Source organism: Lipophrys pholis (assembly GCF_963383615.2).
Source record: "Lipophrys pholis genome assembly, chromosome: 19".
Classification (NCBI taxonomy): Eukaryota; Metazoa; Chordata; class Actinopteri; order Blenniiformes; family Blenniidae; genus Lipophrys; species Lipophrys pholis.
The window spans coordinates 995441-1011763 of record NC_137647.1 but is presented as its reverse complement, the minus strand read 5'-3'; the positions used below and the strand labels follow the sequence as shown (position 1 = coordinate 1011763).

At 46.6% G+C, this 16323-nt stretch overlaps 1 protein-coding gene across 3 annotated transcripts in view; it reads right to left on the bottom strand.

The window, feature by feature from the left end:
• Positions 1-16323, bottom strand: part of pkn1b (protein kinase N1b) — a 47037-nt gene extending 30714 nt beyond the window's left edge. The window contains exons 1-2 of one of the 3 annotated variants that reach the window (XM_080487939.1): positions 15914-16323; positions 43-325 (exon numbers count right to left, since the gene is read on the bottom strand). In XM_080487939.1, coding sequence (XP_080344065.1) covers positions 43-325; positions 15914-15937 — 307 coding nt within the window. In that variant the 5' untranslated portion in view covers positions 15938-16323. Of the gene's footprint in view, positions 1-42; positions 326-3930; positions 4328-5430; positions 5527-15913 lie in introns of those variants that run through there. The other 2 variants (XM_080487938.1, XM_080487937.1) reach the window with 2 other exon arrangements.

Below are 16323 nucleotides of genomic sequence, written 5' to 3'. Positions count from 1 at the left end.
CAGGGTGACGGGACCAGCAGGTTTCACGGCGTTCCCTCGTACCTTTGACCACGATGTGGGCGTCCAGCTCCTGCAGCTGAGCCTGGAGGAACTCCAGCTTGCGGTTGGAGCTGCGGAGCTGCGAGTCCACCTGCTGGGCGTTCCTCTTGTCGGTGGTGGCCCGCCGCAGGTTCTCCGCGCCCTCCTTGATCTTCAGCTCCTTGCGGATCTCCCGGCGGATCCTCTCGCGGTGCTCGTCCAGCAGCTGCTGCACGCTGGAGTCCGAGAAGTCCGAGTTCTGGTCCAGGCCGAGCTGCTGGAGCACGGAGAGCCCGTCGGGATCCGTCTGCAGAGCGGAGACGGAATAACAAACAAACAAATACGTGAGGGGGGAGTGAAGCGCCGGAGCTCCTGCATGGAGGAGCATCACATTACTGCTGCGTCTGGACCGGGTGGTGGCAGCAGCAGGACGGGCAACATGTGGACGCTGCCAGGAGACGGCGACGCCACTTTAAAACTGTAAAGAGCCGCGTGCTGGCATCAGCTCTCCTGCTGATCAACACTAACCAGATTACAGCAGATTACAGCGGCATTAAATACCGACGAAAATCAATCAGCTCCCGGAGGGTGACAGGAAGACACGCAGCGGGAAGACGTGTTACAAACTCAGTTATACAAGAAAGGAAAGGAAGATTTACTGTTTTACTCACTCAGAATATCAAGAGAGAAAATAAACGTGAGACAAAGAACTTCTGACCGTTTCTGGACTCGGAGTCAATTAGAAGTAAATCATGATGTGAATGAGGTCCTGATCACTTTCCACCAGTTACATTTAGTAAAAAAGTACCGCAGTGTCAGGGAAACTACAAACAAGCAGGAATACACAAAGTTTCTCTATTGACTAACTATTATTATTATTATTATTATTATTATTATTTTTGATTCCCTCTGGGGTCATTTCTTCTCTGCATTATAGGGTTCTGACCCAACATGAGGCCCGTGGCCCAGAACCAGCCTCCAATCCAACAAACATAACCACACAACCCGACTGAGTCCTGAGCTCAGACCTCGGGGATTCTGACACGAAAGATAGAAAACTAAGAGGTAAAAACACCCCGAATGCAACTATAGAACTATAACGATAGAACTAGAACTATAGAACTATAACGATATAACTATAGAACTATAACGATATAACTATAGAACTACTATAGAACTATAACGATATAACTATAGAACTATAACGATAGAACTATAACGATATAACTATAGAACTATAACGATATAACTATAGAACTATAACGATAGAACTATAACGATAGAACTACAACTATAGAACTACAACGATAGAACTATAAGTATATAACTATAGAACTACAACTATAGAACTACAACGATAGAACTATAACTATATAACTATAGAACTATAATGATAGAACTATAACGATAGAACTACAACTATAGAACTACAACTATAGAACTATAACTATAGAACTATAACGATATAACTATAACGATAGAACTATAACAATAGAACTATAACAATAGAACCATAACGATAGAACCATAACTATAGAACTATAATGATAGAACTATAACAATAGAACTATAACGATAGAACTATAGAACTATAACGATAGAACTATAACTTTATAACTATAGAACTATAACGATAGAACTATACCGATATAACTATAGAACTATACCGATATAACTATAGAACTATAACGATAGAACTATAGAACTATAACGATAGAACTATAACGATATAACTATAGAACTATAACGATAGAACTATAACTATAGAACTACAACTATAGAACTATAACTATAGAACTATAGAACTATAACGATAGAACTACAACTATAGAACTACAACTATAGAACTATAACTATAGAACTATAACGATAGAACTATAACGATAGAACTATAACAATAGAACTATAACAATAGAACCATAACGATAGAACCATAACTATAGAACTATAACGATAGAACTATAACAATAGAACTATAACGATAGAACTATAACTATATAACTATAGAACTATAACGATAGAACTATACCGATATAACTATAGAACTATAACGATATAACTATAGAACTATAACGATAGAACTATAACGATAGAACTATAGAACTATAACGATGGAACTATAACGATAGAACTATAACTATAGAACTACAACTATAGAACTACAACTATAGAACTACAACTATAGAACTATAACAATAGAACTATAACTATAGAACTATAACATTAGAACCATAACTATAGAACTATAACGATAGAACTATAACAATATAACTATAGAACTATAACTATTGAACTACAACTATAGAACTATAACGATAGAACTATAACTATATAACTATAGAACTATAACGATAGAACTATAACTATAGAACTATAACGATAGAACTATAACGATAGAACTATAACGATAGAAGAGGCTTTCACTGTATTTTGCACCGGAAGGTTTGATAAAAATTGGATTGATCTTAAGATTGGAGAAATCTTCTGTCGTCATTGTGAACATCTTTTCATGAGGTGTGCTCTGCACCACAGCAAAGAAAACCCATTCAAGTTTAAATCTAAAGGTTAGTGTGGCTCTATTTTCCCGGTTCGGCTCACTCAAGAAGAGATTTGTCTGCATGTAGAACAGAAGCAGAATTTCTTTGACGTTGTTGAGTCGTAGGATCCGTGTGCAGCCACAGTGTGGCGCTGTTTGGGGTCGAGGCTCTTGCTCAGGGACTCGACCCTGTGACCCCCCCGCCGGGGTGCTGCAGGCCTTCCACTGCACCGCGCAGTCTCATTACGTATTCTCCGTGTGTCCGTCCAGCGGCTCGTGATCCAGCAGCCGGCCGAGAGGAAAAGCAGACCTGTTTCACAAACCGCCACACGAGGCCGGTTCAACAAGTCTCACCTCAAAGACTCAACGGCTGCAAGTCCTTCAACAAACGGACTGATTTCATTTCTCCTTCTGCTTCGGACAAAAGACAAGAATTCCTGATTGGAGCTTCTGAAACGGGAAAGTTTCTGGGAAAGTTTCACTTCCAGACGTTTGATTCTACCGAGGAACAGAAAAGTTCCTCATTTTCAGCTCCAACTGAGATTTAGTGAAAGTTTGAAGTCTTTTAATGAGCTCTATTGTTTTTATCACTTTGAGATTTACAAATCTAAAGTGCAATACAACTCATCCTCATCATCCTCATCCTCATCATCATCTTTATGGTCTTTACAGGATTATTACAGAAGCTTTGGAATGTTAATCATGTTAATAACTGATTAATTAAAAAACATTCAATTGATGAAATTATGACCACACACACACACACACACACACACACACACACACACACACACACACACACACACACACACACACACACACACACACACACACACACACACACACACACACACACACACACACACACACACACACACACACTAAAGATGTCAGATTAGAGCATCTTCCTCCCACCAACTGGAGCAGCTTCAGATGACCGTTGTTCAGCCACATCATTAAGACCAAGTGAGGAAGACATTTTACAGTCACTCTCCCAAGTTACCAATTACTTCAGTAACTTCAGAGAAGTAACTTGCGACTGTCGTTCAAGCGCGTCATCGATGTGGAGCGACGTGGTTTGGATGATCTGATCAAATCTGAGTTTTGGGTCTCGAGGCAGAAAAGAACGAGGGAAGGCCAAAGAACCAGCGGCGAGGACAGGAAGGGAGCGTTTGTGTCGTGACGCAGTCGCGTTGAACAACAATACAACTTGATCCCTGGAGTTTCCCAACAAAGAGCCTCTGGACGGCGGCGCAGGACGACAAAAGCTGGCGGCACCGTCACCCGGCTGGCCGCTGTTTTTATAGGAAGTGAAGGAGGAAGACAGAAAAGAGAAGGGCTGCCCTGACGGGTGGAAAGAGAGCGGCGAGGCCTACCCAGCTCCCCGTCTCGCTCTGCTCGGCCACCGGGCCATCGAGCGCCGCGTCGCCCGGCACGTCGCCCGGCGGGTCGCCCGGCAGGTCGCCCGGCAGGTCGCCCGGCAGGTTGCCCGGCAGGTCCTCGCTAGACATCCCTGGCCTCCCGCTGGCTTCACGCCCAGGCCTCCCTCCCCACACACACACACACACACCCACTGACACAAACCAGGCAACGCGGGCGGCGGCTTCCTGCTCCGCTCAGGAAGCCGGGACGTCGCTCCCGCCAGGAATCAAAAAGTCAAGCTAAATCTGGAGCGAGGGAGCGAGGTGGAGGAAGAGAGAGAACAGCAGAGAGCGGGCGAGCGAGAGAGAGAGAGAGAGAGCCCCACCTCGCTGCTTCCTGTTCTGCTCTCTGGCAGATAGAGTGAGGCGCTGTGCACTTTATACACACACACACACACACACACACACACACACACACACACACACACACACACACACACACACACACACACACACACACACACACACACACACACACACACACACACACACACACACACACACACACACACACACACACACGTGGTTTTGTAAGTGAGAGCTCAGTCACTCTGCTTCCTGCTGCTGGTCTGTGAAGCTCAGAGACTCACTGTGGTGATGGACTGGTCCAGTTCAACGGACTGTGTGTGTGTGTGTGTGTGTGTGTGTGTGTGTGTGTGTGTGTGTGTGTGTGTGTGTGTGTGTGTGTGTGTGTGTGTGTGTGTTAGTTTTGCCCCGAGGTACTGTAAACCTGTAGAGTCTGACCAAATATCTGTAGCCTCGCATCAGTTTTTGTGAATAAAGTCCATTAAATGTCGTTTCACCCCGTCGGTTCCTCGGCCAATCAGGAGCGGTTATGAGGTTCATGTCGCTCCAAAATTAGATGTTGAGGTTTTAAAACTTTGTTCATAACAAAACAGTTTGGCCTCATGGTTGAGTCAGCTTGTTGCCCAGGCCCCGCCCCCTTTCCACACCAACCAATCAGGGCAGTGTGAGCAGGTTGATTGACAGGTGGGACTGTTTCCTCTAAATGAAGCTTCACAATCAGCCGGTCACAGAAAGAAAGGAAAGCAGAGTTTGTGCTGAGGCAGCGTGTCAGCAGAACCTCCACGGGGTCCAAGTGACGTCTTCCCACTGCAGAGAGGACGGATCCTGTGACAAACACTGCATGGACATGAAGGACATGAAGTACATGAAGTATTCAGGACTTCCTGCTCTGGAGTGTTCACTGAATCTCAATTCACAGTCAGTGCTGGAGCTGAGTCCACACCTCCACCTTCGTCCCAGTTCTGTCAGTGAGACAGTGGTGGGGGGGGAGGGGGGGGACAGGACAGGAGAGGACAGGACAGGACAGGACAGGACAGCAGCCCCCCCAGGGGGTCAGTGACCCTCCTCAGCTGCTTTACTCACGAGTTAAACAGGAAGTGAAACAACACAGAACCAAAGCTCTGATCCGTCGACAGGCCGCCTCCTTACCGAGCCGCCGCGGCGCCGGAGGTGAGCGGAGCATCCTGGACCGACGACCGCGGAGACGGCAGCCCCCATGCGTCCATCCCCCACCACCTCCGTCACAGGTGAGACTGACCTCTCCTCATTTCCTCCAACCGAAGCAGAAACGTTTCTCGCTCATCGCCTCTGAGACAAAAACTGCAGCGACCAAATTATCAGGAACTGAACTCACCTCACTTCATACAAACGGCTCTTAAAGTCACAGCCTCCACCTGCTCACACCTCCACCTGCTCACAGCCTCCACCTGCTCACACCTCCACCTGCTCACAGCCTCCACCTGCTCACACCTCCACCTGCTCACAGCCTCCACCTGCTCACACCTCCACCTGCTCACACCTCCACCTGCTCACACCTCCACCTGCTCACAGCCTCCACCTGCTCACACTCACACCGCCACCTGCTCACACCTCCACCTGCTCACACTCACACCTCCACCTGCTCACACTCACACCTCCACCTGCTCACACTCAAACCTCCACCTCCTCACACCCACAGCCTCCACCTGCTCACACCTCCACCTACTCACACACACCTCCACCTACTCACACACACACACACACACACACACACACACACACACACACACACACACACACACACACACACACACACACACACACACACACACACACACACACACACACACACACACACTTCTACCAGTAAAAAAGTATAAATGTTTTAGTGTTTGTATCTTATTACCAAACAGAAAGCTTGAAAATACGAGTCAAATATCTTAAATGAAGATTTTCCTGTGAATCTTAAGATCTCAATATTCTAAATCTGCGTACCTTGAAATAAGTAGTTTTTTTCTTATTTAGAGAGGGATGTTATTCCAGTGTGTGTAAAGTTCTGGAAAGGTTGGAAAGAATTCGTGTTTTAGGACCTAATTTCTTCTTCTTTCTAAACTTTTCCCCCGCTGTTGTTTCAAGAGAAAACAAATCCAGATTCCAAACTGTTCCTGCATCTCGTCACAACTCTAACGGCTTACCGAGCGCACCTTGGACTACGCGTGCTGCTCGTTAATCCAGAAAAATCCCTCATATTCCAGGGAAACACTGCGGCCAAATCTGCTCTTTTGAAAAGTGCAGCGTGAACGTCGACATGACGGTTTCCCAAAGGGGCAGCTAACAGGAGCGGGCCTGTGTGTGTGTGTGTGTGTGTGTGTGTGTGTGTGTGTGTGTGTGTGTGTGTGTGTGTGTGTGTGTGTGTGTGTGCTCCCTCCACAGCTGGCGGCGACCACGTCCACATGAATGGCAGCTTTGTGAGAAACTCCACCTTCTCGAGAGGCTTCACTGAACGCTTGTGTGTGTTTGTGCTCCGGCTTTGTTCATTGTGATCAACACACACACACACACACACACACACACACACACACACACACACACACACACACACACACACACACACACACACACACACACACACACACACACACACACACACACACACACACACACACACACACACACACACACACACTAAATAAAACAATATGAACTCATTTATTCTCTCAGTTCTTCGTATTTTAGTTTGAATATTCTCACGTTAAAAATCGGATTGTTTCCTCATGAATGTTTCATAATCAGGTTCTGATCCGGTCGACGTCCCGACGCTCTGGGACCAATCCAGACTGAGATGTTCTGTAAATGAGGGACGGATGTCCAGAGAGTCAAACATCTGCTGGGATTAAGATGTGTGTGTGTGTGTGTGTGTGTGTGTGTGTGTGTGTGTGTGTGTGTGTGTGTGTGTGTGTGTGTGTGTGTGTGTGTGTGTGTGTGTGTGTGTGTGTGTGTGTGTGTGCTGAACAGAGCTGTTTGTTGCTCACACACAGTGAATCGATACTCAAAGTCAAAAACATTCAAATGTAAAATTCTTCAAAAATATTTTAAAAAATTCTAAGTATGTTTTTTGTTTAGGTTTTCCTTAAACTTCATGGTGGTTTGGTGTTACACCAGCACTAACACTAACACCAACACAAACACACTAACACACTAACACTAACACTAACACCAACACAAACACACTAACACTAACACTAACACCAACACACTAACACTAACACACTAACACTAACACCAACACACTAACACTAACACACTAACACTAACACCAACACACTAACACTAACACACTAACACTAACACACTAACACTAACACACTAACACTAACACTAACACCAACACACTAACACCAACACACTAACACCAACACACTAACACACTAACACACTAACACACTAACACTAACACACTAACACACTAACACTAACACACTAACACACTAACACTAACACACTAACACACTAACACTAACACACTAACACTAACACACTAACACCAACACACTAACACTAACACACTAACACACTAACACACTAACACTAACACACTAACACTAACACACTAACACTAACACACTAACACTAACACACTAACACACTAACACTAACACACTAACACACTAACACTAACACACTAACACTAACACACTAACACCAACACACTAACACTAACACTAACACCAACACACTAACACTAACACACTAACACACTAACACACTAACACACTAACACACTAACACACTAACACTAACACACTAACACTAACACACTAACACTAACACACTAACACCAACACACTAACACCAACACACTAACACTAACACTAACACCAACACACTAACACTAACACACTAACACCAACACACTAACACTAACACTAACACCAACACACTAACACTAACACACTAACACTAACACACTAACACTAACACACTAACACACTAACACTAACACACTAACACTAACACTAACACACTAACACACTAACACTAACACTAACACCAACACACTAACACTAACACTAACACACTAACACTAACACACTAACACACTAACACCAACACACTAACACACTAACACACTAACACCAACACACTAACACTAACACACTAACACAAACACTAACACCAACACACTAACACACTAACACTAACACACTAACACTAACACACTAACACCAACACACTAACACAAACACAAACACACTAACACCAACACATTTATACAAATCAAAGTCTTCTTTAGTTCAGAAAATCGATTCTTAAAGTCAAAAATATTTACAAAAATTATTTTCATTCTTAAAATCTAATATATATATATATTTTTTCATTCTTAAGGCAAAGATATAAGAAATTCTTCAATTCAAAGACTTATAATAACAGAAATATTATAATTTACAAGTCTTAAAAAAATACTAAAACTTAAAATTCTTCAGGTCAAAAACACTAAAATTGACAGTTTTTTAAAGTCAGACATTTTAAAATTTATAATTCTTAAAGTCAAAAACTTCTAATACTACTAAAACTACTAAATACTACTAATACTAATACTACTAAAATACTACTAATCAGTCACACTATAATTATGTAGCATGTAGCATGTAGCATCGCTGCTGTGTGAGCTGCAAGACTCATTAGCATGTATCTCCACCTCTCCACCTCCTTTCTCTCCACCTCTCCATCTCTCCATCTCTCCACCTCTTCACCTCCTTTCTCTCCACCTCTCCATCTCTCCACCTCTTCACCTCCTTTCTCTCCATCTCTCCACCCCTCCACCTCCACCTCCAGTGATAGGAGCAGAAACATCCAGGCCATAATAGACACCAGATTAAAAATGATTCTGGCCAAGCAGGATAAGAGCGTCATGCTATAATGCACACGATTACCCCCCCCCCCCCCCCCCACCCCCCCCCCCCCCCCCCCCCGATGCTGTTGATTACGACAACAAGACGAGCACAAACACACAAACACACTTGATTTGTCTGCAAAACGCTGGAATGCATTTATGCGTTCATGTAGAGTCACAGAGAGAATCCAGAGAGAATCCAGCAGCCGGAGGAGGGAGAAGGGAGGAGGATGAAGGAGGAGGGAGGAGGATGAAGGAGGAGGGAGGAGTATGAAGGAGGGATGAAGGAGGAGGGATGGAGGAGGAAGGATGAAGGAGGAGGGAGGAAGGAGGAGGGATGGAGGAGGAGGGAGGAAGGAGGAGGGATGGAGGAGGAGGGATGGAGGAGGAGGGATGGAGGAGGAAGGATGAAGGAGGAGGGAGGAGGGAGGAGGAAGGATGGATGGAGGGAGGAGGAAGGAGGAGGGAGGAGGGAGGAAGGAGGAAGGATGAAGGAGGAGGGAGGAGGATGAAGGAGGGATGAAGGAGGAGGGATGGAGGAGGAAGGATGAAGGAGGAGGGAGGAAGGAGGAGGGAGGAGGGAGGAGGGAGGAAGGAGGAAGGATGAAGGAGGAGGGAGGAGGATGAAGGATGAAGGAGGAGGGAGGAGGATGAAGGAGGAAGGATGGAGGAGGAAGGAGGAAGGATGAAGGAGGAGGGAGGAGGATGAAGGAGGAAGGATGGAGGAGGGAGGAGGAAGGAGGAGGGATGAAGGAGGAGGGATGAAGGAGGAAGGATGGAGGAGGAAGGAGGAAGGATGAAGGAGGAGGGAGGAGGATGAAGGAGGAAGGATGGAGGATGAAGGAGGAAGGATGAAGGAGGAGGGAGGAGGATGAAGGAGGAAGGATGGAGGAGGAAGGAGGAAGGATGAAGGAGGAGGGAGGAGGATGAAGGAGGAAGGATGGAGGAGGGAGGAGGAAGGAGGAGGGATGGAGGAGGAAGGATGAAGGAGGAGGGAGGAGGAAGGATGGATGGAGGGAGGAGGAGGAAGGAGGAAGGAGGAGGGAGGAGGATGAAGGAGGAGGATGAAGGTGGAAGGAGGAAGGAGGAGGATGAAGGAGGAAGGATGAAGGTGGAAGGAGGAAGGAGGAAGGAGGGAGGATGAAGGAGGAGGATGAAGGAGGAAGGATGAAGGAGGAGGATGAAGGAGGAGGATGAAGGAGGAAGGATGAAGGAGGAGGATGAAGGTGGAAGGAGGAGGATGAAGGAGGAGGATGAAGGATGGAGGATGAAGTCGGTTTACAGACGGGATTAATACACATTTTAGCTTCTATGGCTGCAGAGACACAAACTAGTGTGAAGAACGAAGGAGGGACGAGCCTCGGAACAAACGAGTGGAACAACGAGGATCCAGAGGAGCCAAACAGGAAATATAATCTGATAGCGGGTTTTAATATTCTGAGGAATTTATTGACAAGCTGGTGGAAAATAAAGATTTTAGTTCATCCATACTAAATAAATCAGTCTGATGTGGGAGGAAGATGCTCTATAATCTGATGTTAGAGGAGGAAGATGCTCTATAATCTGATGTTAGAGGAAGATGCTCTACAATCTGATGTTAGAGGAGGAAGATGCTCTATAATCTGATGTTAGAGGAAGATGCTCTACAATCTGATATTAGAGGAGGAAGATGCTCTATAATCTGATGTTAGAGGAGGAAGATGCTCTATAATCTGATGAAGATATTTGGTTGTCAAATAACAGCATTTTTCTTCGTCTGTCCATTTTGTTTAATTATTTAAACTTTTATTTTGAATGCGATCCAGTCCCATCAGCATGTTTTGTTTTTACAATTTGCGTAATTATGTTGAAAAACTGAAAAAATAAATGTTAGAAGAATTAATAAAGTGGAGAAATGCTTGGATGTGAGTTGGACAGCAGTTCTGTGACTGGCCTCAATCTTCAAATCCACAATCCGTTAAAGCCCCGAACTGCTGGACGAGGCCGAACGCAGCTGAACGCAGCTGACCAGTGAACCAGTGAACCAGTGAACCAGTGAACCAGTGACCAGTGAGCAGTGAACCAGTGAACCACTGACCAGTGAACCAGTGAACCAGTGAACCAGCAGCCAGACCTTAATGGTCGAAGCGTCTCCGTGTCCGATCCCAGTAATCCTCTGAAAGGACGCACTGGAAAGAAACATCTGGTCGTAACTGAACCGCCCGCAGACAAACCGCCCGCAGAATAACCGCTCAGACGAACCGCCCAGATGAACCGCCCCCAGACGAACCGCTCAGACGAACTGCCCCCAGACGAACCGCCCCCAGATGAACCGCTCAGACGAACCACCCCCAGACGAACCGCCCCCAGACGAACCACCCAGACGAACCCCCCAGACGAACCCCCCAGACGAACCGCCCAGACGAATCGCCTGCAGACGAACCCCCCAGACGAACCCCCCAGACAAACCGCCCAGACGAATCGCCTGCAGACGAATCGCCTGCAGACGAATCGCCTGCAGACGAACCCCCCAGACGAACCCCCCAGACAAACCGCCCAGACGAACCGCCCAGACGAATCGCCTGCAGACGAACCGCCCAGACGAACCCCCCAGACGAACCCCCCAGACGAACCGCCCAGACGAACCCCCCAGACGAACCGCCCAGACGAACCCCCCAGACGAACCACCCAGACGAACCCCCCAGACAAACCGCCCAGACAAACCGCCCAGACGAACCGCCTGCAGATGAACCGCCCAGACGAACCGCCCAGACGAACCCCCCAGACGAACCGCCCAGACGAACCCCAGAAACTTCGCCGGGGAAAAGACGAAACATTAGAGACACTTCCAGTTGATTTGTTTTCAGAACTGCTCAGATTGAACTTTTTAGTCTTTTGGACTGAAAGCAGGTGATTCTGGAGCTGGTCGGGTCTTTCACTTCTGGACTTTGTGTTTATTCCAGTTCTTTAAGTTTTTCAGGAGACCGAGTTAGTATTTCTTTAGTTTACAGTGAAGCTCCATCGTCTATTGAGGACAGACGAGATGCTGCATTTTAAACTGTTGAAAATATTCAAACATTGAAATGTTGTAAAATCTCTTGTAGTTTGTAATGGTAGTTTATATGAGGAGAGGACGGCACAGGTGGTCAAACATAAGGCCTCTGGACCCAAACCGGCCGGCAAGAGGCGCCAATTCGCCCATTTTTACAAGCAAATTCTACAAATGTCACAGTATTTTTTATATTTCAGCCTCAGAGGGTTTTATTAGAATTGTAGTTGTTTGGTTAGTATCAGCGATACTCTGCGCCACAACAAAGAACAACTGTTTAAATTTAAAGGTTATTAAAGCAGGTTATTTTAGCCGTCAGGATGAAGCTGAACGACGGAGCAGGACGACTCCCTAAAGACTTTATGTTGAACAAATCTTCTGTAGTAACAAAACCTCATTTTAGGAATTTATGAACCTTTTTCTTTAAGTCACATCTGGAACAAAGCGCTCGACATGAAGTCGAATCGTTTTTACAGTCAAGTTGGGTTTTGAGTTTTACAGTTTGTCTTCGTGGCCGAGCATCAGAACAGCTGGCGGCTCGTCGTTTGCGTCCAAGAGACAGACGGATGTTTTTTATTTTCCTCACTCGATGTAATCCTGGACTGGGGGGGTGGGGGTATGGGGTGGAGTGGGGGGGGCGGGTGGATGGATGTGTGTCTGAGTGGACGGCTGAGGGGCTTTAATGCTCCCCCGCTCGGCGGTCAGAGACAGAGGGACGTCTCCTGATCCTATTATCCATCACAGCTGGAGACGCTCATTGCCGAGTTTGAGGCGAGACGCCAGCGGGCCTCCGGCCGGCGGGCCTCCGGCCAACGGGCCTCCGGCCAACGGGCCTCCGGCCAACGGGCCTCCGGCCGGCGACGCCGCCCGGAGGAAACGCTCAGGCTCCGCCCACACCAGCCAAAACCATCTTTTTTACGCCGGCGGTCTCAAAAGCAACTCCGTCCACACGTCACTATGAACGCGGATCAACACGATGCCTTAGGTGATGTAGTACATATGCCAGGCCTTTAGGGGGCGCTGTGGCTCCCCAAACACACAGAAGACACAGAGAACATAGAAATATAGAAGTAGACTTCTGCTCATAGACTTCTATGTAACTCCGAGTTCTTTGGGTGTGTGCTCCTCCTCCTCCTCCTGCTAGCGTCAGTAGCTTCTGCAGCGCCACCTGGAGCATGGAGTCCGCCATTGTTCTGGTTATTAGATGTGCATCTTTACCGTCCACACCTCAAAGCCGAGTCGGCGTTTTAGATTTCGCCCACTCGGGGACCCGGGTTAACAAAAAATAATTTCGGGCTCCTCAGACGCCGTGCGGAAGATCGGCGAAAACGTGAAACAGCGTCTCGTGTGGACAAGCCCTCAAACTGCAGCGCAAATCTTTATATTATTCAAATACAACATAGTAAATCCTGGTAAATGATGACAGGAGCAACGTAGAGGCCATTTTCAGAAACAAACTAACCTCAGAGGAATATTTCTAGACTCTGAGAGGAAAAAAACTGCACTAGATTGCAGATGTATGTGTAGTATCACAAAAACACTCAAACGCTTAATATGAAGAAATTGTCAATTATTTCACCAGCTTCAAAAATGAAATTGACTAAGAAGTATAAGTTAGAGAAAGAACACTTATTCTGCTCAAAGCACAAATACATTCACATCGTCGACATACAGTGAGAGCGGTTCCATCGCCGACAACGTTCAGATGATTATTTATCTTTTATCTGCGAAGAAACTCAAGGAAAACACATTCGTGTACACGGAGAACATGCAGCATGATATTCTACGTTTTTCTGAGAATGTTTTAAAAAGTTATTCCATCCCTTTGTTCTTTCCCGTGAACTCGGCCGGATCAACGGCAGCCGGACGACGGATTTCCAGGTTTTCCAGGCGATTAGGTTAATGAGCAGGTCAGGGCAGCGACTGCTCACCACGGAGGTCAGAGGTCAGAGGTCAGAGGTCAGAGGTCAGAGGAGGGAAACACGCCCACATTGACAGGAAAGTCACTTTTAGGATTTTTTATTTTGTTTTCTCTGCTACTGAAATGTAATATTTTAAAAACTGATAAAAACACAAGGTCTCTGCCAGATGTTTGCGGGATGATCACATATATTCTAAAGTATTTGAGAGTACATGGAGGACGTTCATTCAATATATTAAAGATCTGGATCCAACAGAGCGACTGGGAGAAATCCAGAGCCAAAATAAGAGCGCTTCGATTTTTAAAATTTATTTTTTGCCTTGATTTTATCTATTAACTTATTTCTTAGAATTCTAATTTTTAGAATTGTCTAACTCTAATTTGGGCGGATTATTTTTAGTTAAGACGGGAGAAGTCCTGATTTCTTTAATGTGTGTCGACAAAACAAAATAAAAGTCCCTGTAGAACCCTCCACTGTACCAGGGACTAATACCATCTTATTTTCTAAACATTATTAACCAACTCATGGTCCATAATTCAAAATGGTATCGACCCGCTAAAATCTAATCACTCCATCAGTTTCTGTATTTTTCTCAAATAAATGTATATTTCAGATAATCCGCACTCTGTTTTTATTTATAGTTCCCACGCAGCATCTGGAAGTCCTCGGCTGCCATTAAAGCTCCCGGCCTCCCGGGCCGATCGATGAACAACCCGTCTGAGACGAGCAGCACCAGCAGCTCCTCGGACCGCCTCGCACAGGTAATCAGAACAGGAAACCGCAGCAAATAAAGTATTCATGAGCAGCTTCGGCGCGGCTGCAGGCCGAATGTCCTCCATGACAGACATGAGGAGGACCAGGAGGACCAGGAGGACCAAGAAGACCAGGAGGACCAGGACCAGCAGCAGTTTCACCCCCCATGTGTTTTTAACCCTGATCATCTCTGCAGGTCAAAGTTCAGGTCCAGTCTCCGGACAGAACCACCGTGCTTCTCGCCGTCGTTCTAAGAAAGTTCCTCGTTCCCACAGGACCGGCGACGCCATGAAAACCACTAAAAAGGATGTAGTCCACATGCCAGGCCTGTGGGGGGCGATGTAGCGCTTTAGACTTTATATCAGGGTTGTTTGTAGCCACGAGCTAACTAGCCTAGCCACCACGGGATAAAAGGGAGGGACTACTTCTTTCAGTCTGGACCAATCAATGAGCCGTGTTTCTTCTTCACTTCCTCTCTGGTCAGTGGTCAGGCCACAGAAACTAGACCCAGAACCTTTAACCCAGACCAGACCCTTTAACCCAGACCAGAATCTTTAAACCAGACCCAGACTCTTTAAACCAGTCCAGACTCTTTAAACTAGACCCAGACTCTTTAAACTAGACCCAGACTCTTTAAACCAGTCCAGACTCTTTAAACCAGTCCAGAATTGTTAAACCAGTCCAGAATCTTTAAACTAGACCCAGACTCTTTAAACCAGTCCAGAATCTTTAAACCAGTCCAGACTCTTTAAACCAGTCCAGACTCTTTAAACCAGTCCAGAATTGTTAAACCAGTCCAGAATCTTTAAACTAGACCCAGACTCTTTAAACCAGTCCAGAATCTTTAAACTAGACCCAGAATCTTTAAACCAGTCCAGAATCTTTAAACCAGTCCAGAATCTTTAAACCAGACCAGACTCTTTAAACCAGTCCAGAATCTTTAAACTAGACTCTTTAGAACCAGACTCTTTAAACTAGACCCAGGACCGGATCTAAGTGCAGCTGGGCAGTAGACCCTCCTGGGTTCTGGGTCTCGAGCACAAGTTGCGGACTCACCTGTAGCTCGTGGTTGTTGGCCATCTTCCGGTCCTCCACCGTCACACCGCCGAGCAGGTGACCTCTAACCGGACCGGACTCTCCTCACAGCCGCCGGCTCATGGCGGGAAGCGCCGCCGAGCCGCTGGAGCTTAAACAGGCGGAACGACAGCGACCGGTCCCGGTGAAGGTGCAGCGCTACGAGGAGGAAGAGGAGGAGGAGGAAGAGGAAGAGGAGGAGGAGGTGAGAGGAGGAGACCTTCACCTCCTGCAGGCAGGACGGAGCTCCGCATCACGCTGCCCGGCGGCGGCGGCTGCTGCTCCGGGGCTCCGGGGCTCCGGCAGCGGGGAGGGAGGAGGCTGACACCGGCCGCCCTTCACCGGAGAGAACACCGGGATGAGCGCGTGTTGTGTTCACCCCCCGCCGCTCT